This window comes from Mustelus asterias, chromosome 20 (assembly GCF_964213995.1).
Source record: "Mustelus asterias chromosome 20, sMusAst1.hap1.1, whole genome shotgun sequence".
Lineage (NCBI taxonomy): Eukaryota > Metazoa > Chordata > Chondrichthyes > Carcharhiniformes > Triakidae > Mustelus > Mustelus asterias.
Window position 1 is genome coordinate 17105468 of NC_135820.1, and position 24229 is coordinate 17129696.

The 24229-nt window shown below is 48.6% G+C and overlaps 1 protein-coding gene across 1 annotated transcript in view; it reads right to left on the reverse strand.

Annotated features, from left to right (window-relative positions):
* Positions 1-23752, reverse strand: part of LOC144508231 (piezo-type mechanosensitive ion channel component 2) — a 206009-nt gene extending 182257 nt beyond the window's left edge. Inside the window, exons 1-5 of the mRNA XM_078236045.1 lie at positions 23545-23752; positions 16448-16661; positions 9234-9402; positions 6245-6343; positions 531-666 (exon numbers count right to left, since the gene is read on the reverse strand). Coding sequence (XP_078092171.1) covers positions 531-666; positions 6245-6343; positions 9234-9402; positions 16448-16661; positions 23545-23752 — 826 coding nt within the window. The remainder of the gene's footprint in view (positions 1-530; positions 667-6244; positions 6344-9233; positions 9403-16447; positions 16662-23544) is intronic.
* Positions 23753-24229: the final 477 nt, after the last annotated feature.

Here is a 24229-nt window from a genome sequence, read left to right on the forward strand (position 1 = left end):
CAGCCATATCAATGCCACTCCGGTGCCACCAGAGACCTGTACACAAGTACCAACAGACACGGCCTCTGGGAGGTATAAGCACTCAGGCAGTGACTCAAGGGAAGGACACCCTGGCACTAACATGGGCATCATTATGTCAGTGCAGAGGCCTGCATCACGTGGGTTCAGAGGCCATTGACTCTCACTGTTAACAGAAGAGACACTAATGTGGGAGCACGCTTACAATGCAGCTCCTTCCAGACATTAAAAGGTTTGGTTTTTAAATGTTTAGAAAAGAATGAGCTAAACAGGAATAATTTACGAGGCAACAGGCCAACTACTTTCTACCATCTTAACCTGGGGCCGTGACTTTGAAACCAGAGTCACTGGGCCAAGGACATGGACTGAGAGCCTGTGGCTATGAGCTGTCCAAGTGAAAGCTGTATGGTTATCCACACTGACTGTTTATCACCCTCATAACGCAGTAATCACCACTACCCCTTCCATTTCCTGCCACTTACTCACACACTATCCTGTGTTAGGAATCTTACCAGAGTTTGAGGACTGTTGGGTGTACTCTGGGGAGCAGTACATCTGTACTGGCAGACAGCTATTGCTCCCCTGTGGCAAGTAGAAGGGAACAGCCAACTCCGCTGTGCGACCACTTACTGGATTCACCGATGGCTGCTGGAATCAGATAGAACAGGAAAAGGAAAGTCACAGTGCAACAAGACTCAATTTCTCTGTACAGCAAGGTCTAACATATAGATGCTGTGATTTTGTTTTTATTCATTCGTGGGGCACGGGCATCGCTGGCTGGCCAGCATTTATTGCCCACCTCGAATTGCTCTTGTTCAGAGGGCAGTTGACAGTCAACCACATTGCTGTGGCTCGGGAGTCACATGTAGAAGTTTAACAACACCAGGTTAAAGTCCAACAGGTTTATTTGGTAGCAAAAGCCACACAAGCTTTCGGAGCTCTTAGCCCCTTCTTCAGGTGAGTGGGAATTCTGTTCACAAACAGGGCTTATAAAGACACAGACTCAATTTACATGAATAATGGTTGGAATGCAAATACTTACAACTAATCAAGTCTTTAAGAGACGAAACAATGTGAGTGGAGAGAGCATCAAGACAGGCTAAAAAGGTGTGTATTGTCTCCAGACAAGACAGCCAGTGAAACTCTGCAGGTCCACGCAACTGTGGGAGTTACAAATAGTGTGACATGAACCCAATATCCCGGTTGAGGCCGTCCTCGTGTGTGCGGAACTTGGCTATCAGTTTCTGCTCAGCGACTCTGCGCTGTCGTGTGTCGCGAAGGCCGCCTTGGAGAACGCTTACCCGAATATCAGAGGCCGAATGCCCGTGACCGCTGAAGTGCTCCCCAACAGGAAGAGAACAGTCTTGCCTGGTGATTGTCGAGCGGTGTTCATTCATCCGTTGTCGCAGCGTCTGCATAGTTTCCCCAATGTACCATGCCTCGGGACATCCTTTCTTGCAGCGTATCAGGTAGACAACGTTGGCCGAATTGCAAGAGTATGTACCGTGTACCTGGTGGATGGTGTTCTCACGTGAGATGATGGCATCTGTGTCGATGATCCGGCACGTCTTGCAGAGGTTGCTGTGGCAGGGTTGTGTGGTGTCATGGTCACTGTTCTCCTGAAGGCTGGGTAGTTTGCTGCGGACAATGGTCTGTTTGAGGTTGTGCGGTTGTTTGAAGGCAAGAAGTGGGGGTGTGGGGATGGCCTTGGCGAGATGTTCGTCTTCATCAATGACATGTTGAAGGCTCCGGAGGAGATGCCGTAGCTTCTCCGCTCCGGGGAAGTACTGGACAACGAAGGGTACTCTGTCCACTGTGTCCCGTGTTTGTCTTCTGAGGAGGTCGGTGCGGTTTTTCGCTGTGGCGCGTTGGAACTGTTGATCGAAGAGTCGAGCGCCATATCCTGTTCTTATGAGGGCATCTTTCAGCGTCTGGAGGTGTCTGTTGCGATCCTCCTCATCCGAGCAGATCCTGTGTATTCGGAGGGCTTGTCCGTAGGGGATGGCTTCTTTTACGTGTTTAGGGTGGAAGCTGGAGAAGTGGAGCATCATGAGGTTATCCGTGGGCTTGCGGTACAGTGAGGCGCTGAGGTGACCGTCCTTAATGGAGATGCGTGTGTCCAAGAATGCAACCGATTCCGGAGAGTAGTCTATGGTGAGCCTGATGGTGGGATGGAACTTGTTGATGTCATCATAGAGCTGTTTCAGTGATTGTTCACCATGAGTCCAAAGGAAGAAAATGTCATCGATGTATCTAGTGTATAGCATCGGTTGAAGGTCCCGTGCGGTGAAGAAGTCTTGAAGAAGTCTCGGTGAAGACACACGGAACAGCCATGGGGACCAAATTCGCACCTCAATATGCCAACATCTTCATGCACAGGTTCGAACAAGACTTCTTCACCGCACGGGACCTTCAACCGATGCTATACACTAGATACATCGATGACATTTTCTTCCTTTGGACTCATGGTGAACAATCACTGAAACAACTCTATGATGACATCAACAAGTTCCATCCCACCATCAGGCTCACCATAGACTACTCTCCGGAATCGGTTGCATTCTTGGACACACGCATCTCCATTAAGGACGGTCACCTCAGCACCTCACTGTACCGCAAGCCCACGGATAACCTCACGATGCTCCACTTCTCCAGCTTCCACCCTAAACACGTTAAAGAAGCCATCCCCTACGGACAAGCCCTCCGTATACACAGGATCTGCTCGGATGAGGAGGATCGCAACAGACACCTCCAGACGCTGAAAGGTGCCCTCATAAGAACAGGATATGGCGCTCGACTCATTGATCAACAGTTCCAACGCGCCACAGCGAAAAACCGCACCGACCTCCTCAGAAGACAAACACGGGACACAGTGGACAGAGTACCCTTCGTTGTCCAGTACTTCCCCGGAGCGGAGAAGCTACGGCATCTCCTCCGGAGCCTTCAACATGTCATTGATGAAGACGAACATCTCGCCAAGGCCATCCCCACACCCCCACTTCTTGCCTTCAAACAACCGCACAACCTCAAACAGACCATTGTCCGCAGCAAACTACCCAGCCTTCAGGAGAACAGTGACCATGACACCACACAACCCTGCCACAGCAACCTCTGCAAGACGTGCCGGATCATCGACACAGATGCCATCATCTCACGTGAGAACACCATCCACCAGGTACACGGTACATACTCTTGCAATTCGGCCAACGTTGTCTACCTGATACGCTGCAAGAAAGGATGTCCCGAGGCATGGTACATTGGGGAAACTATGCAGACGCTGCGACAACGGATGAATGAACACCGCTCGACAATCACCAGGCAAGACTGTTCTCTTCCTGTTGGGGAGCACTTCAGCGGTCACGGGCATTCGGCCTCTGATATTCGGGTAAGCGTTCTCCAAGGCGGCCTTCGCGACACACGACAGCGCAGAGTCGCTGAGCAGAAACTGATAGCCAAGTTCCGCACACACGAGGACGGCCTCAACCGGGATATTGGGTTCATGTCACACTATTTGTAACTCCCACAGTTGCGTGGACCTGCAGAGTTTCACTGGCTGTCTTGTCTGGAGACAATACACACCTTTTTAGCCTGTCTTGATGCTCTCTCCACTCACATTGTTTCGTCTCTTAAAGACTTGATTAGTTGTAAGTATTTGCATTCCAACCATTATTCATGTAAATTGAGTCTGTGTCTTTATAAGCCCTGTTTGTGAACAGAATTCCCACTCACCTGAAGAAGGGGCTAAGAGCTCCGAAAGCTTGTGTGGCTTTTGCTACCAAATAAACCTGTTGGACTTTAACCTGGTGTTGTTAAACTTCTTACTGTGTTTACCCCAGTCCAACGCCGGCATCTCCACATCGTCACATGTAGGCCAGACCAGTGTAAGGACAGCAGATTTCCTTCCCTAAAGGACATTTTATGACAATCGACAATAGTTTCATGGTCATCAGCAGATTCTTAATTCCAATTTTTTTTTTCTTTGAATTCAAATTCCACCATCTGCCGTGGTCACCAGAACATTAACGGAGTTTCTGGATTAATAGTCTAGCAATAATACCACTAGGCCATCGCCTTCCCTCTGATTGAACAATATGTAACAGGGGCTTCATGTTGACCTGAACCCCCTCTTGACCTCTGCACTGGTGAGAGGTCAACCAGCACACTGGGCCCTGCGGTTGCCATGGTAACTGTCGGCTGATGGCGGTAGTGGTGGGGGGGGTGTTAACTTATCCGTACTCTGAGTTCTCGAAGCGCGAAGGAGGTAGTAGATCCGGATCAGGGTAAGCACTTGATGTATCCTTTAAATAACTATTTTTAACTTTATATGTTTGATGCTCAGTGGAATAAAGATTGACTGAACTGGAACCTTCATGCATTCAATGTGCATTTATCCTGCGTTACAATATTACAGGGTACAATATACAGAGATCGCAAGAGAGAGCCTAATCCATTCAGATCCAGGGTACCTGTCTATGTGAGCATCGTGACATTACTCAGAAACAGCTGAGGAAAGGTGTCTACTCAGGGATTGTATTGTGGAGGTGCAGGGACGCTGGGGGGAGAGGAGGTGTTGGCCCTGGGCTGGAGAGTGGGGAATACTTGTTTCGCTACTCCCCTATAACTCTGGGAAGCTTACGATTTATAGTGTTTGGTGTTTAAGTCAATTTCCATTTGGCCACTATTAAACATAGGAAAATAGGAACAGCAGCAGGCCATTTGGCCCATTGGGCTTGCTCAGCCATTCAAACAGATCATGGCTGGTCATCTGCCATTTTCTCTGGGCTATCTCTGGATGTCATTGGTGTCCCGAAATCTCTGTTTTGAACATGCTCAATGAGTGAGCTTCCACAGCCCTCTGGGATAAAGAATTGCAAAAAGTTCACCACCCTCTGAATGAAGAAATTCCTTCACATCCCAGTATTAAATAGCCTGCTCCTTATTCTGAGACTCTATCCCTGGTTCTAGTCTCACCAGCCAGGGAAGGCTTCCTATCCACATCTTACACTGTCATGCCCTGTAAGAATTTTCTAAGTTTCAATTAGATCACCTCTCAGTCAAAGAACAAAGAGCAGTACAGCACAGGAACAGGCCCTTCAGTCCACCAAGCCTGCACAGAAACATGAAGCCTTTCTAAAGACGTTTTGCCTCTATGCAGCCTGTATCCCTCTATTCCCTGTCTATTCATTTATTTGTCAAGATGCCTCTCAAACATTGCTATTGTATCTGCTTCTATCACATCCTCTGGCAGCGCATTCCACGCACTTACCACCTTCTGTGTAAAAACCCTGCCTCTCACATCTCCTTTAAACTTCCCCCTTTTACCTTAAACCTATGTCCCTTAGTAATTGACATTTCAACCCTGGGAAAAGTCTGTGAAATGGTAGAGAATACACGCCCTGTTTGCTCTATCTCTCCTCCGAAGATAATCCTGAAATCCTAGAGATCAGTCTGGTGAACTTCTGTTGCACTCCCTCTATGGCAAGAATATAGCGGTGGCACAGTAGTTAGCACTGCTACCTCACAGGGCTGGGACCCGGGTTCGATTCCCAGCTTGGGTCACTGTCTGTGCGGAGTTTGCACATTCTCCAGTGTCTGCATGGGTTTCCTCCGGGTGCTTCAGTTTTCTCCCACAATCCAAAGATGTGCGGGTTAGGTGGATTGACCAGGCTAAATTGACCCTTAGTGTCAGGGGAACTAGCTAGGGTAAATGCATGGGGATATGGGGATAGGGCCTGGGTAGGATTGTGGTCGGTGCAGACTCAATGGGCCGAATGGCCTCTTTCTGCACTGTCGGATTCTATGATTCCAGATCCTTCCTTGTGTAAGGAGACCAAAACAGCATACATTACTTCAGGTGCAGTCTCCTCAGAGCTCTATACAACTGCAGCAAGACTCTCTTACTCCTCTACTCAAATCCCCTTTGTAATAAAAGTTAACATACCATTTACCTTCCTATTTGCTTGCTGTGCCTGCATGCTGACTTTTTGTGACCCATGAACAAGGACATCCAGGCCTCTTTGGACAGCAAGAGCGGAATTTTCCCGAACCACCCACCATGGGAATCATAGCGGGCGGAGGGAGGAGGGTGTGCGGACGATGCAAGGGTCGGTCCGTTGACCTCGGATGGGATTTTACGGTTTTGGGACGAGCACAGCCCCAAGAGTTTGTGTACCACTTTGTCAAATTGCAGATGGAGATAGATTCGAACATTGTGATTTGCTCTGACCTTTTTGCCATCGCTCTCGACAATCTGTAAGCTGCCTTCTGCGCTGATTTGTTCTGACACGTCTTCCATGGAGTAAATGACCATGTCTGAAAGGCCAGCCTGTCAGACAATAGGACAATTAAACAAAAAGCCTCTGTATCAAAATTAAACACTGAGTTACCTTATTCAGCCTGTTCAGGACTGTTAACAGAAAGCCAACAATCCAATTCTGCTGTGAATATTACTTGGGAAGACATGCGGAAACTTTCCTTATGAAATTATAATCTGCTGAGGCATCAGAAAAAAAATCACAAGTTTCCCTGATCCAACTGGTAATTGGTCAGCCGAGTGTGACGTGCCATTGGTCTGTTTTTAAATTCAGCTTAGCAAGGGAAAGTACAATTGGTTACGCTGCCCCTGGGCTAAGTGGAGTGGGTGGCGAGGATTGGGGGAGGGGGCAAGGGAGTTTCAATCAGACCTCGAGCTACCAATTGCCCCCCTCTGTACAGGGCAGTTAAATAAATGCCCATCTGGCACTCATTGGTTGAGATATTGGGATTGGTGAAGGGATGAATCATAGAATCCCTACAGTGCAGAAGGAGGCCGTTCAACCCATCGGTTCTGCACTGGCCACAATCAGGCCCAGGCCCAGGCCCTTTTCCCATAACAGCATTGTCATGGTTTTGTAAGAGGGATGTCGTGCCTTACAAATTTGGTGGAGTTTTTTGAGGAAGTGACAAAAACGGTTGATGAAGGAAGGGCCGTGGATGTCGTCTATATGGATTTCAGTAAGGCATTTGACAAAGTCCCACATGGCAGGTTGGTTAAGAAGGTTAAGGCTCATGGGATACAAGGAGAAGTGGCTAGATGGGTGGAGAACTGGCTTGGCCATAGGAGACAGAGGGTAGTGGTCGAAGGGTCTTTTTCCGGCTGGAGGTCTGTGACCAGTGGTGTTCCGCAGGGCTCTGTACTGGGACCTCTGCTATTTGTGATATATATAAATGATTTGGAAGAAGGTGTAACTGGTGTAATCAGCAAGTTTGCGGATGACACGAAGATGGCTGGAATTGCGGATAGCGAAGAGCATGGTCGGGCAATACAGCAGGATATAGATAGGCTGGAAAATTGGGCGGAGAGGTGGCAGATGGAGTTTAATCCGGATAAATGGGAAGTGATGCATTTTGGAAGAAATAATGTAGGGAGGAGTTATACAATAAATGGCAGAGTCATCAGGAGTATAGAAACACAGAGGGACCTAGGTGTGCAAGTCCACAAATCCTTGAAGGTGGCAACACAGGTGGAGAAGGTGGTGAAGAAGGCATATGGTATGCTTGCCTTTATAGGACGGGGTAAAGAGTATAAAAGCTGGAGTCTGATGATGCAGCTGTATAGAACGCTGGTTAGGCCACATTTGGAGTACTGCGTCCAGTTCTGGTCGCCGCACTACCAGAAGGACGTGGAGGCATTGGAGAGAGTGCAGAGAAGGTTTACCAGGATGTTGCCTGGTATGGAGGGTCTTAGCTATGAGGAGAGATTGGGTAGACTGGGGTTGTTCTCCTTGGAAAGACGGAGAATGAGGGGAGATCTAATAGAGGTATACAAGATTATGAAGGGGATAGATAGGGTGAACAGTGGGAAGCTTTTTCCCAGGTCGGAGGTGACGATCACGAGGGGTCACGGGCTCAAGCTGAGAGGGGCGAAGTATAACTCAGACATCAGAGGGACGTTTTTTACACAGAGGGTGGTGGGGGCCTGGAATGCGCTGCCAAGTAGGGTGGTGGAGTCAGGCACACTGACATCGTTTAAGACTTACCTGGATAGTCACATGAGCAGCCTGGGAATGGAGGGATACAAACGATTGGTCTAGTTGGACCAAGGAGCGGCACAGGCTTGGAGGGCCGAAGGGCCTGTTTCCTGTGCTGTACTGTTCTTTGTTCTTTGTAACCCCTCATATTTACCCTGCTCATCGCCCCTGACACTAGGGTTAATTTAGCATGGCCAATCAACCTAACCCGCACATCTTTGGACTGTGGGAGAAAACCTGAGCACCCGGAAGAAACGCATGCAGACACAGAGAGAATGTGCAAACGCCACACCAGACAGTGACCTGAGGCCAGAATTGAACCTGGCACCCTGGTGCTGTGAGGCAACCGTACTAACCACTGTGCCACTGTGCCGCTGTGGGGGTGGGGGGATGACCTGAAGTAAATAGGGAGTAATTATCCCCAGGACATATAGGCCAGACAGGGTAAGGATGGCAGATTTCCTTCCCTTAAGATAACATTTGTGACCCAGGTGGCTTTTTAGGACAATAAATAATGGTTTTATTGTTGCCATTGCTAAGACTAACTTTACATTACATATATTTTTTGATTGAATTTAAATTCCACCAGCTAGAGTTGCAGGATTTAACCTATGTTCCCAGAGCCTCAACCTGGGTCGAATGGCCTCCTTCTGCACTGCAGGATTCTATGTTTCTAGACCAAAACTGCATACAATCCTCCAGGTGCGGAATAAAATAAAATTTAACTAAAATAACAGCAAAATACTGCAGATGCTGGAATCTGAGACAAAAACAGAAAATGCTGGAAAATCTCAGCAGGTCTGACAACCTCCATGGAGAGAGAATAAAGCCAACATTTCAAGTCTAGATGACCCTTCGTCAGAGCTCAGCAGAGAAGGGTCATGCGAACTCGAAACATGAGCTCTGTTTCTCTCTCCATGGGTGCTGTCAGACCTGCTGACATTTTCCAGCATTTTCAGTTTTTGCCTTTGGGTAACGAACCCGGTGATGTTACCATTATGCCACCACCTATCCTTAGATTGTGTTCAATGTTGTGGTTCATTACAGGGCAGGAAAGCACCTTCTGGTGATACTAATGAGGAGGGTGGTTGGGGGGGAGGGGGAGGGGGGGGTGGGTGAGTAGTTTTGGGGGCGAGAGAATTTGGTGGATATAGTGTTACATTAACAGCATGACTGGAAATCTCAAACGGCTACAGCTGCCCTTACCGTTGATTCTTCATTGAGGAGAAGCTGCCGGATTATTGTAGCAATGGTGTAGTAGAGAAGAAGGAGTACGATGGGGTTCAGAATGACGGGCCAATGCAGCCCACAGTGGGTCATCAGTTGCCATGGTTCCGACATATTGGTTTTGATCACGGCCGTCATTCCAAACAACCTGGTTCCAGAAAAAGGAGAAATCAAATGTGTGGTATGGTGCATTTACTAGGCCCCTGCCAACAGATTCCGTTAAGGTTGACTTGCAGGTTGACTTGGTCATTAGGAAGGCAAATGCAATGTTAACATTCATTTCGAGAGGACTAGAACACAATAGCACGGATATACTGCTAAGACTTTATAAGGCTCTGATCCGATCTCATTTATAATGTTGCGAGCAATTTGTGGCCCCGTATCTAAGGAAGGATGCACTGGCCTTAGAGAGGATCCAGAGATGTTCACGAGAATGAGGGCACAGCCTCGGAGTTAAAGGGATGACCTCTTAGAACTGAGATGAGGAGGAATTTCTTCAACCAGAGGGTGGTGAATCTATGGAATTCATTGCCACAGAAGGTTGTGGAGGCCAGGTCATTGAGTGTGTTTAAGACAGAGATGGATAGGTTCTTGATTGGTAAGTGGATCAAAGGTTACTGGGAAAAAGCGGGAGAATGGGGAACTTATCAGCCATAATTGAATGGCAGAGCAGACTTGAAAATAGCCTAATTGTGCTCTTAAATCTTATGGTCTTATGGTCTAACACAGGATAAGGCCATTCAGCCCCTCAAACCCCTGCTCTCCCATTCAATGAGATCACAGAATCCCTACAGTGCAGAAGAGGCCATTTGGCCCATTGCGTCAGCACCAACTCTCTGAACCAGTATCTTGTTCAGTCCCTTTTCCCTGCCCTATCCCTCTCATAGCTAGTTTATCTAACCTACACATCTTACATAGAATCATAGAAACATAGAAGAAACATAGGAGACACTAAGGGTCAATTTATTATTGCCAATCTAACTAACCTGCACATCTTTGGACTGTGGGAGGAAACTGGGGCACCCGGAGGAAACCCACACAGACATGGGGAGAAGGTGCAAACTCAACACAGACAGTGACCCAAGGCCCAAATTGAACCCAGGTCCCTGGTGATGTGAGGCAGCACTGCGAACCACTGTGCCACCATGCTGCCCTATCATGGTTAATTTCTATCTTAATTCTATTTAACTGCCTTTGACCCATATTCCTTGAAGCTCTTAGCCAGCAAAAATGCACCAATTTTGGATCTAAATCATTTTATCAGCCATAATTGAATGGCAGAGCAGACTTGAAAATAGCCTAATTGTGGTCTTAAATATTATGGTCTTATGGTCTTACACAGGATAAGGCCATTCAGCCCCTCAAACCTGCTCTCCCATTCAATGAGATCATAGAATCCCTACAGTGCAGAAGAGGCCACAGCCTCCCAGGAAAGAGAGTGTCAGATTTCCACCAGTCTGGAGAGAGATTGAACAGTTGATCATGAATCTGGGCAATATTTTGACAGAGTGGATTGCCAGTCTGTGCAACATTTGACAGAGTGGATCACCAGTCTGGGCAACATTTGACAGAGTGGATCACCAGTCTGGGCAACATTTGACAGAGTGGATCACCAGTCTGGGCAATATTTTAACAGAGCGGATCACCAATCTGTGCAATATTTGACAGAGTGGTCAAATCACTGGTCTGGGCAATATTTCACCAACTGGATCACCTACCTAGTGATTATTCTGCTGATTTTAATGAAATATAATCAGACAGGTTCACTAAGATGCAGGAATGCAAAATAATGAAGATAAAATTTGATTTTTTAAAAGTGGCACCTTTGCCATTATCTCCATTTCCATTCCAGCTTCACATTAATTTCTTTAACACCATTGGAACAATAGCTGTGACTTGGAATTCTCTGTGTACTGCTTTCTGTCCTCAATTTAATTCGTGCCATGGCTGATTTGATCAAACACCCTTTGCCTCAGTGTCTGACTTCTTGACTTGGCTATTCTCCAGTTGAATATCTGACTACCTCGAATTAGGTTCTTCTTCCAAGTTACAAAATGTAGGGTGGGATTCACCCAAAAAATCCAAGTGTCGAATTCCCGTAAAAACGGGAGTTTCTCCCGCTGTTTTTTCAGCGGAAGTTTCAAAATGAATCTCCCACACTCTGTGCACTGCAGAATGGACAGCGTGAATATCATTAAAATCCAGTGGGTGGAGCTATTCCCGCTGGAGAGGCTGGCAGCATAGCGCTGAATGTGTGGCTGCGCATGCGTTGATTTGTCAGAGCGGAGATGGGCGTACGCGCCCCGGACTGCCTGCCTTCCGATCCCTGGCCAGCTCCGTGACCCTGCAATGCTGCCCCTGATGCCCCCCCACCACACCCTGATTGCTGGCCCCCTGGACATGTCCATGTTTCTTCAGAAGGAACTCTTCGGAAGTGCAGATAACAAAAATACAACAAAACTTACTCCAACTTATAAATCAAAGGAAGGGTTTAATAAAGAAACATCATTACTCCAAACTTGGGACCTCGCCTTGGACCACTGATATAGATAGGCTGGAAATTTGGGCAAAGAAATGGCAGATGGAGTTCAATCCTGATAAATGCGAAGTGATGCATTTTGGTAGAAATAATGTAGGGAGGAGCTATATGATAAATGGCAGAACCATAAAGGGTGTGGATACGCAGAGGGACCTGGGTGTGCAAGTCCACAGATCCTTGAAAGTGACGTCACAGGTGGAGAAGGTGGTGAAGAAGGCATATGGCATGCTTGCCTTTATAGGACGGGGCATAGAGTATAAAAGTTGGGGTCTGATGTTGCAGATGTATAGAACGTTGGTTCGGCCGCATCTGGAATACTGCGTCCAGTTCTGGTCGCCACACTACCAGAAGGACGTGGAGGCTTTGGAGAGAGTACAAAGGAGGTTTACCAGGATGTTACCTGGTATGGAGGGGCTTAGTTATGAGGAGAGATTGGGTAAACTGAGGTTGTTCTCCCTGGAAAGACGGAGGATGAGGGGAGACTTAATAGAGGTGTATAAAATTATGAAAGGCATAGATAGGGTGAACGGTGGGAAGCTTTTCCCCAGGTCGGTGGTGATGTTCACGAGGGGTCATAGGTTCAAGGTGAAGGGGGGGAGGTTTAACACAGATATCAGAAGGACATATTTTACACAGAGGGTGGTGGGGGCCTGGAATGCGCTGCCAGGCAAGGTGGTGGAGGCGAACACACTGGGAACGTTTAAGACTTATCTAGATAGCCATATGAACGGAGTGGGAATGGAGGGATACAAAAGAATGGTCTAGTTTGGACCATAGAATCATAGAAACCCTACAGTGCAGAAGGAGGCCATTCGGCCCATCGAGTCTGCACCGACCACAATCCCACCCAAACCCTACCCCCACATATTTACCCACTAATCCCTCTAACCTACACATTTTAGGATTCTAAGGGGCAATTTTTAACCTGGCCAATCAACCTAACCCGCACATCTTTGGACTGTGGGAGGAAACCGGAGCACCCGGAGGAAACCCACGCAGAAACAAGGAGAATGTGCAAACTCCACACGACAGTGACCCGAGCCGGGAATCGAACGCAGGACCCTGGAGCTGTGAAGCAGCAGTGCTAACCACTGCGCTACCGTGCCGCCCAGGGAGCGGCGCGGGCTTGGAGGGCTGAAGGGCCTGTTCCTGTGCTGTGCTGTATTGTTCTTTGTTCTTTGTTCACTCGAAGCTCTCTACAATTCTACACGGTTTCTTATTTATAGTGAGTCAGCTGGTCAGCTGACTATTACATCACTCTGTAATTGGTTCCATGGTTTACTGGATCAGCTGACCCTTACATCTTGTTCCCATTGGTCACATTACACTCAATACAACGTTGTCATCGGTTACACTCTAACAGTCCGGGCCAGCCTAGCACCCCCCCGCCCAACCCCCCTCCCCCCCACCCTGCCTTCATCTCCACCCCAACCCCGGCAGTCACAACCCCTCCCTGCAGCGCAGACCCTCCTGGCAAGCAGACCACCGCCCCCCCCCCCCTCCCCGCCCCCCTACAGCTCCTCCCCTCCCCCCCCCCCACCCCAATGGCCAGCCCCAATCGCTGGCCTCACTCCCTCTGTTACTGATCCCAGTGCAGAGTGACAGCGGGGACCCCCAACCCCACCAATCCCTCCAGATGCCCTGCCCCTTCTGGCCCGGTCCCCTTGGCACTGCCTGATGCCCAGTGAGCAGTGCCAAGGTGTCCCCTGGGCATTGCCACATTGCCCCTTGGGCAGTGCCGGGGGCCAGGCTGGCACCGTGAAGCTGGCAATGCTCAGGGGTTCCTTACCCCCCCAACCCCCTGGAGGGCCTGATGGACACCCCCCCTTCAGTCCAACAGGGTTGGGCACTGGCTTCCTGCTTGTGAAACATTCCGAGCAGGGGGAGGGGGTGGGTGGGGGGGGGGTGGTGTTGGAGGCTAGCAGGCCCGCAGACTTCAGTCCAGGGCCCGCTCATCACATTTAAATCCTCATCTACATAATTTATACAGCACTGCACCAATTTTTGGCAGAGTTGACAACGCCAGAAATTCAGCACCTGGAGATTCCTGGAGGCCGTGGCGCCCGGCGGGAAGCCCACTACATGGCCCCCGCTTGAGTCCCGCTGCACTGCTAATGCTGGGGGAATTGCCCCCGTAGATTTTGGATATTGGGGGTGGAGGAGGCAGGTTCACACAGTCATCCTGGTGACAGCAGGGTGGGGAGTGACGGGGGTCTGTAATAGTGTCAGCACCTACCCAGGTGCTTGTCAGTCAGGGAGGACTGCGGAAGTTTCCTCATGCTCATCTTGGTGACAGTGGGGATGGGGAAGGGATCGCAAAGAGGTCCCACCCTCATTCCAATGGTGGTGCCAATATCGACATTGTATCCCGAGAAAATATCAACTGTTATCATTCCACAAATTTACCTGTGTAAGATGCTCTGTCGGAGGGTCGGTGCAGACCTGATGGGCCAAACAGCCTCCTTCTCCATTGTCGGGATTCTATGATTTATGATATATTCTCAAGTCAGAATGGTGACATCCTTTGAGAGGAACCTCCAGGTGGTGGTGTTTGCTGCCTTGTCCTTCGAGATGGTAGTGGCGATGGGTTTGGAAGGCGCTGCCTAAGGAATCTTGGTGAGTTGTTGCAGTGCACCTAGTAGATGGTATACTCTGCCGGTACTGTGCGTTGCTGGTGGAGGGAGTGAATACTTGTGGATGGGGTGCTGATCAAGCGGGGGCTGCATTGTGCTGGGCAGCATCAAGCTTCAAACATTTTGGAGCTGCACCCATCCAGGTAAGTAGAGAGCATTCCATCCCACTCCTCACAGAATCCCTACAGTGAAGAAGGAGGCCATTCAGCCCATCGAGTCTGCACCAACTCTCCAAAAGAGCCTCTCACCCATACACACCCTCCTGTCCTATCCCCATAACCCCATGCATTTACCATGGCCAATCCACCTAACCGATATATCTTTAGACACTAAGGGGCAATTGAGCATGGCCAATCCCCCTAACCTACACATCTTTGGACTCTGGATAAACCACCTCTCCTCATCCTCCTCAACCTGTCTGCAACCTTTGTTGTGGTTGGCCAACAATTTTCCCCAAATGGCTTTTCTCCATCATCCAGTTGGGTGGCACAATACTCTCTTTGTTCTAGTCGTATCTATCCAATTGCAGTCTCAGAATCTCCTACAGGGCTCCCCAGATTACACCCACACCATTTCCTCTGGTGTCCCCCAAGGATCTATCTTTATTTTGCTTCTATTTCTCCCCTACATGCTGTCCCTGGCGACATCCTCTCCAAACACAACCTCGTGTTCCACAGATGTGCACCCAGCTCTACCTCAAAATCACATTCCCCGTGCTTCCATCGATCTCTGTCCAGATACCTTTGCGTTGGATTTAGTTTGAGAGCTCTCCCACAAAACATCATGGTGCATTTTACTATGCTAAAGGTGCTATACAGATGCAGCTTGTTGTTAGCCCAGTGGTGCAGCACTGACAGAGTGCTGCACGGTTGGCGGTGTGATCTCTCAGATGAGCCGTTAGATTGAGGCCCCAATTTCCGTCGGAAGGATTTTTACCCCTCAACCAACATCACTGAAACAGATCCTTGGCATCAGTTCTTCGGCTGCCCACAGTAGAGTCGAGGAGACTGAGTCAACTTCTCCCAAAATCCTCTTTGCCGCCTCTGTTTGTGGGATCTTGCTTGTGTGCTGTTGGTGGCTAAATCCCTTTACATTACATCATTGACAGTGGCATTGCTAGATCCAAACTTGGTTACAAAAAATGGGGAGAAAACCACCTTAAACCAAGCACAAAGTGGGTAAAATGGAGAGCTCTGCATACTCGCCCATCAGACACACCGACACCCACAAAGATTCCACAGTCACACTTCACAATGTTCAAACTTAAAACACTGGAAGTTTTGAAGTATAAGGATAGGCTGGATAGGCTGGGACTACTTTCCCTGGAGCGTAGGAGGATGAGGGATGACCTTATAGAGGTTTATAAAATCATGAGAGGCATAGATAAAGTGAATAGCCAAGGTCTTTTCCCCAGGGTCAGGATGTCCAAAATTAGAGGGCATGGGTTTAAAGTGAGAGGGGAAAGATTTAAAAGGGACCTGAGGGGCAACTTTCTCACACAGAGGGTGGTGTGTATAAGGAATGAGCTGCCAGAGGAGGTGGTAGAGGCGGGTACAACTACAACATTTAGAAGACATTTGGACAGTTACATGGATGGGAAAGGTTTAGAGGGATATGGGCCAAATGCAGGCAAATGGGACTTGTTCGGTTTAGGAAACTTGGTAGGCATGGACAAGTTGGGCTGAAGGGCCTGTTTCCATGCTGTATATCTCTATGACTCCAGCACAGAATCTTCAAAATTCATAAGCGGCAATTTAGCATGGTCAATCAACCTATCCTGCACATCTTTGGACTGTGGGAGGTAACTGGAGCACCCGCAGGAAACCCACGCAGACATAGGGAGAAACTCCACACACACAGTGACCTGAAGCCAGAATTGAACCCAGGTCTTTGGCATTGTGAGGCAGCAGTACTAACAACTGTGCCAACCTGCCATACCAATCAAGAACCATTTTCTGGTAAGTGTTCTTATCGTAAGAAACAATTATGGTAAAGTTTCTCTCCAAACATTAGAGCCCTACCTCATATGAATCCCGTCAGGTGGAAGTTGCCCCTGAATGAGGGGTAACTGGTAGAGGTAGATCACAGCCAGGTGTCCTCCACTGAAGAAGACCATCAAAAGACACAAGCGTTTGAAGAAGAACAAGCTGAAAATGCGACCACAGGCCCACCAGGAGCATAACCCCAGGAACAGGAAGAAGTAGACTGCAGAGGTGACAGATGGATGCACAATACCTGGAAAACAGAGTCCATCACACATCTGGTACAAACCAAGAGACTGCATGCAAACACATCATTTCGAAACAACGGCATGGCCAACCAACATCATGAAAACACAGTATCTGGTCATTTTCTTATTGGAGCATAAAACCACAGAAGTATTGCTGCAGTTGTATTGGGTGCTGATGTGACCACATCTGGAGCATTGTGTCCAGTTTGGTCTCCTTATTTGAGGAAGGATGTGGTGGCATTGGAGGCAGTTCAGTGGAGGTTCACCAGACTGATTCCAGGGATGAAAGGGTTGGCGTATGAGAGGAGATTAAACAGCTTAGCCGGAATTTTACCATCCTGCCTGCCACGGAAATTAGAGCAGGTGAGGGGCGCAGCATGGAAAGGTCTGTTGACATCGGGCGGGATTTTACCGTTTCGGGATGAGTGAGGTTGTAAAATCCCGCCCTTTGCTGGAGTTTAGAAGGATGAGAGGGGATCTGATCAAGGGATTGATAGAGTAAATGTAGACTAAATGTTTCCTCTTCTGGGGCAATCTAGAACAAGAGGTCACAGGGTATAGGTTGAGAGGCGGTAGTTTTAAAACAGAGATGAGGAGGAACTTCTTCTCGCAGAGGGTGGTGAATTTGTGGAACTCGCTGCCCCATAGCGCGGTGGAGTCTGAATCATTAAACGGTTTCAAGAAGGAGATAGATATATTTCTAATTAAAAATGGGTTAAGGGGATATGGGAAACAGGTGGGGAGGTGGATTTGAGACCAGGGAGAGATCAGCCACTATCTGATTGAATGTCAGAGCAGGTTCAAAGGGCTGAATTGCCTATTTCTGCTCCTAATTCCTATGTTCCTGTTGGAGGAACCTTGCTTTGTATAAATTAGTTACTGTGCTCCCTACATTATAGCAGTAAATACAATTTGTAAGTGCTTTGGGAATCCTGCAGGCCCCACCCCAATGAACAAGGTGACAGGAGCTACTGTCTGTGTGGAGTTTGCACATTCTCCTCGTGTTTGCGTGGGTTTCCTCCGGGTGCTCCGGTTTCCTCCCACAGTCCAAAGATGTGCGGGTTAGGTTGATTGGCCAGGTTAAAAAAAAAAATTGTCCCTTAGAGTCCTGGGATGCGTAGGTTAGAGGGATTAGCGGGTAAAATATGTGGGGGTAGGGCCTGGGTGGGATTGTGGTCGGTGCAGACTCGATGGGCCGAATGGCCTCTTTCTGTACTGTAGGGATTCTAAGATTCTATGATTACAAACCATTTCTGGTCCATTTTGTTTTTGTGGTTCCTTCTCTTCTATTTTTCTTCCTGTTGGTACTTCGGGCTACATTGTTTTCAGAGAGGTGGCACCAACCTGTCCTTCAGTCAAGGGCAAGCCCGCCCCCACACGGCAAGGAAGCTCTGAACTGATGCTACAAATTTCAAGCTGTTGATTGGTTCAGACTGGACTTCTCGGCAAACAAGTCTTGCCTCTGAGAGCTGCCGGCCAATCAAATGGCCAGTAATCCTCTATACCGAACAGTGCCACTGGGCAGGAGGTGAGGGGCCATGGAGTTGGATTCGAAGGCCAGTGGGGTATTTTGCTGGGGCCATTCTGGCAGCCATCAGAACGGGGGAGGGGTGATGAATAACGTTTAGGAGGGCAAGGTGATAGAGAGCTCGAAAAAGTGGGACCCCCCCACCAAATGGCAACAAGGCCAGTGGGAATTAACTCATCATGCAGCCTGTGTACCCACTGGTACTGCAAATACCTGCAGAGGTGGGTAGGGGAATTGGAAATTAGAGGGCATGGGTTTAAGATGAGAGGGGAAAGATTTAAAAGGGACCTGAGGGGCAACTTCTTCACACAAAGGGTGGTACGTATATGGAATGAGCTGCCAGAGAAAGTGGTTGAGGCAGGTACAATAGCAACATTTTAAAAGCATTTGGATAAGTATGTGGATTGGAAAGGATTAGAAAGATATGGGCTAAATGTAGGCAATTGGGACTAACTGGGAGGGCACCACGGTCGGCATGAACCAGTTGGGTTGAAGGGCCTGTTTCCGTGCTGATTGCTCTGTGACTCTATGAGGTGGTGGACACATCACTGCTGCCATTGCTCCCTACTTTATTCCCCATCCATGGGCTTGGGGAGGGGGAGGTTTGTGTAGGGGCGTGTGGGGGTTGTAAATGCCACTCTGAGCTGCCCCAGTCATTCTGCCAGTTATTCCAAATACATTTTGGCTCCACCTTTCCTGGTACCGATTGGTTATCCAGTGGGGAATGGTTGAGGTGTTTGGAAGGTGAGGACTAAACAAATGATGGGTGAGGGTGAGTCAGTCTGTCCAAGGGCTGCCCTGTGTGCCCGAGTGCAGATATCTACATCTAACAAATGAAATTGGGAGGCAGTGGCACAGTGGTATTGTTTCTGGACTAGTAATCCAGAGACCCAAGGTAATGCTGTGGTTCAAATCCCACCACAGCAGATGGTGAAAAATGAATTTGATATCTGGAATAAAAGTCTAATGATGACCACAAAACCATTGTCAATTGTCGTAAAAACCCATCTGGTTCACTAATGTCCTTCAGGGAAGGAACTCTGTGGTCAATACCTGGTCTGGCCTACATGTGACTCCAAACCCACAGCAATGTGGTTGACTCTTAAAATGCCCTCAGGGTTGGGCAATAAATGCTGGCCCAGCCAGTGACACCCACATCCTGTGAATGAATAAAAAAAATAAACTCACTTTGCCTGCTTTAGCACTGGTAAAGCCATCTCGTGACAAAGGATGCAATACCAAACTCCCAAAGACATCACTGTAGTACGTGAATACACAAGCAAGCAGAACCAGACTGGCTCTTCAGAAGGTCGCCAGTAATTATGCCATGTCAAGAGGAGCAAGATCCTAACTGCCCATGTACAATATCAACCATTTGTGCTGGACCTGACTAACAATCTCTATGAACTGCACTTACTGCATTATATGGAGAAGTCTTGTGGCGCAGTGGTTAGTGTCCTTACCTCTGAACCACAAGCTCTGAGTTCAAGTCTCACTCCAAGACATGATGGCCTGGGGAGGTGTGTTGATAATGTGGGCCCAAAAAGATCAATTATCAGTCTGTAAACATGCCAATGGCCTGAATGGGAGAGAATTCTGGTCAGCCACGCTTGATGTGGAGCGGTGCCCCTCGAGCTAATAGCCTCTGGTGACAGGCTAGCAATCTGTTGCAGAAAAGCCACAGAAATAGACATAAGTGTGTGCTTTGTATGCTCATGTGTCACTCGGCACACCGGTAAATCACGAGAGGATTTTTCATCTCAAGTTTTGCTGGTTCAGATTAATCACAGGGAAATCCATCGTTTACAGGCACACATTAAGCGAGTGGTTCAGTGGGTATAGCACCCCCACCTCTAAATGTTTATGTTTATTTATTAGTGTCACAAGTAGGCTTATATAAACAATGAAGTTACTGTGAAGGTCCGCTAGTCACCACACACTGGAGGGAGAGTTTAGCATGGCCAATGCACTAACCAATGTAAAGCCTCACTCAGAAACTTCCACGCATAAACTGGGCTGGTACACCAATGCAGGACTCAGGGAGTGCTGCATTGTCAGAGGTACTCTCTCTTGGATGGGATGTGAAACCAAGGCCAAGCTTTGTCCTCTTGATGGGTGTAAACGATCCCATGGCATTATTTTGAAGGATGGGTGAGTTGTTTCCCCTGCCATCACACCCCTCTTTGTGTGGGGGAGGAGGGGGGAGCGGGGGCTGATGCTGTGAATGCATTTACAACAGTGAGCGGACTTCAAAAATGTTTAGTCGTAAGATTCATCGACGGTGACACCCTGAGGTTGTGGGAGGTGGTGTAATACACCTTTAATGATTAGCAGCACAACCTAAGGGAGATGCCTCGCGTGATCCAGCCTTATTTCAGCCTGGTTCAGAATCACACAATGGCTCACCCAGAAGGAAAACACCAGTAAAATGGGGAAATAAAAACTGGTCTGAACTGGTCTTTTATACTTTAAAATGGAACACCAGTAAAACGGGGAAGGAAGAATACTGGTCTGAATTGTTTTTTCGTTCTGGATCTGATGTTCTCAAGCTTTCTATCCATGTTTATCTGTTGACCTATGCTTAAAATTAATAACTGATCCCACATAGTGTTTGCACAATCCTGTATGAGCGATTGTTGCCTTTACATCGTTGGGCCCGATTTTACCAAAGAACAAAGAACAAAGAACAAAGAACAATACTGCACAGGAACAGGCCCTTCGGCCCTCCAAGCCCGCGCCGCTCCCCGGTCCAGGATTGAATCCTGAATCCAGGATCCCCACCCAATTTTCCAGCCTATCTACATACCAATATCCTATCCACCGAGCTGTCCCTCACAGCTACGATGCTTTGTTCATTACAACCTATTAACTTACCCCCACCCCCCCATTCCAGACCATGTGATCTCCAGGGAGAGGCGAAAACCCAGAGTGAAAAACCCCAGGGCCAATATGGGGAAAAAAAAATCTGGGAAATTCCTCTCCGACCCCCTGAGGCGATCGAAACGAGTCCAGGAGATCACAATGGCCCCGATCGGAAAATGCTTCCCAACCCTAGTCATTTCCACTTCCACGAACACCATATGAATCCCCTGCCCCCGAGACAGGTTCCCAACTATCCGCAGTATCACTCTGTACTGGCACCAGCAAGATGATCGTAGAATGAAGCCTTGAAACGAGAAACCAGGAACAATTAGCCCGCGCCGCTCCCTGGTCCAAACTAGATCACTCTTTTGTATCCCTCCATTCCCACTCCGTTCATATAGCTGTCTAGATAAGTCTTAAACGTTCCCAGTGTGTCCGCCTCCACCACCTTGCCCGGCAACACATTCCAGGCCCCCACGACCCTCTGTGTGAAATATGTCCTTCTGATATCTGTGTTAAACCTCCCCCCCTTCACCTTGAACCTATGACCCCTCGTGAACGTCACCACCGACCCGGGGAAAAGCTTCCCACCGTTCACCCTATCTATGCCTTTCATAATTTTATACACCTCTATTAAGTCTCCCCTCATCCTCCGTCTTTCCAAGGAGAACAACCCCAGTTTCCCCAATCTCTCCTCATAACCAAGCCCCTCCATACCAGGCAACATCCTGGTAAACCTCCTCTGTACTCTCTCCAAAGCCTCCACGTCCTTCTGGTAGTGTGGCGACCAGAACTGGACGCAGTATTCCAAATGCGGCCGAACCAACGTTCTATACATCTGCAACATCAGACCCCAACTTTTATACTCTATGCCCCGTCCTATAAAGGCAAGCATGCCATATGCCTTCTTCACCACCTTCTCCACCTGTGACGTCACCTTCAAAGATCTGTGGACTTGCACACCCAGGTCCCTCTGCGTCTCTACACCCTTTATGGTTCTTCCATTTATCGTGTAGCTCCTCCCTACATTATTCCCACCAAAATGCATCACTTCGCATTTATCAGGATTGAACTCCATCTGCCATTTCCTTGCCCAAATTTCCAGCCTATCTATATCCTTCTGTAGCCTCTGACAATGTTCCTCACTATCTGCAAGTCCTGCCAGTTTTGTGTCGTCCGCAAACTTACTGATCACCCCAGTTACTCCTTCTTCCAGATCATTTATATAAATCACAAACAGCAGAGGTCCCAATACAGAGCCCTGCGGTACACCACTAGTCACAGGCCTCCAGCCGGAAAAAGACCCTTCCACTACCACCCTCTGTCTTCTATGACCAAGCCAGTTCTCCACCCATCTAGCCACCTCCCCCTTTATCCCATGGGATCCAACCTTTTTCACTAGCCTACCATGAGGGACTTTGTCAAACGCTTTACTAAAGTCCATATAGACAACATCCACGGCCCTTCCTTCGTCAACCATTTTGGTCACTTCTTCAAAAAACACCACCAGGTTCGTGAGGCATGACCTCCCTCTCACAAAACCATGTTGACTATCGTTAATGAGTTTATTCCTTTCTAAATGCGCATACATCCTATCTTTAAGAATCTTCTCCAACAACTTCCCCACCACGGACGTCAAGCTCACCGGCCTATAATTACCCGGGTTATCCTTCCTACCCTTCTTAAATAACGGGACCACATTGGCTATCCTCCAATCCTCTGGGACCTCACCTGTGTCCAGTGACGAGACAAAGATTTGCGTCAGAGGCCCAACTATTTCACCTCTCGTCTCCCTGAGCAGCCTTGGATAGATTCCATCAGGCCCTGGGGATTTGTCAGTCTTTATATTCTCTAAATCGGAGCCTAAGGGCCGGATCCGGGCGTAATACGGATCCGCGCCCGGAATCCTCTTTGCAGCGCGTCCATACGCGTTTTGCTGGCTCCGATCCGATCCGCACCATGGCATAGCGCTGGTGGACCGATCGGAGCTCTGAACTGCACATGCGCAGTTTGAAAAAAATCTGACAGTGCGCCCGGGCGTGGGAGGGTGGGGAGGGGAGGGGGTGTGATGACTCATCCTCTGGTCGGGGGGGGTGGTTCCGCTGCGTGTCTGTGGCCGATCCTTCCTGCCACCATCACTGGTACACTATTCTGCAAGTGGGTAACAACACGGACGCGGATCGGGCCAGAAGACGGTAAAGTGGGATTTGGCGGTAGAGTTGGGCGCGCGGTTCATTAAGTCGATTTATATGCATGCCGGACCCGCGCCCGAATCGGGTGTCAGTAGAGCTGCGATCTGCTCGGAATCGGGTGCAGATCGTGTTAAAGGCCCGACGCCCAACTTTACCGCGATTTCGCGCCCGAGCTTTGGTAAAATCGGGCCCGTTATAGGACACACACAACCAAAGGTATTACATAAATACAAGCATTCCTTTTGGAATATACGCAGATATATATTTCAGAAGCACGTGTGTTTTCAATAAGTGACAAATTCAGACCTGCGAATCCGAGTAGAATAGTCACCACAGCTTTCCCGACTGTTATTATCAGAAGTCCAACCATGTCCTTCATCGCTGCCATGAAGAGGGCCAATTTCTGAGTGAGGCCGGCTTTATTTTTGGCTTTTTCTTTTCCCAGTATCTCTTCCTCCTCTTCCTCAGTGTCCCTCTCAGAGTCGGTCTCTGCTTCTGAATCTGTTTCTTCCATCTCCTCCTGAGGAGCACAGAAGGTCAAAGTTCAATGTGTTGGGTAAGTGGTGGTGGACTGGGGGGGAGGGGCCGGCGCAAACACATGCATTATCATGTACAAGCTCGACTTCTCCAACCTAACTGCACAGATCAAAAGATAATTCAGCAAGATCAATGAAATGTTGGTCCATGGGAGAGATTCTCCAGCCTCGTCCGTGCCCGCCCTGCTGCAGGTGAAAACAGAGAGTTTGTCATTCCAGCCAAAACTTTATTCACCTTCAGCAGCGCCAAAGGATCCCAGCCGCGAGCAAGGATGAGGGTTTGCACCCATTATCTCAAAAGAGTTGGAAAACAAAGCATGAGGGAGCGATGTTTCAGTTGCGCGGAGCCTCAGACACCTCCCAATTTCTGTATCACCTTCAGTGGGGCAACATGGTGACACAGTGGTTAGCACTGCTGCCTCACAGCACCAGGAATGCGGGTTCAATTCCAGGCT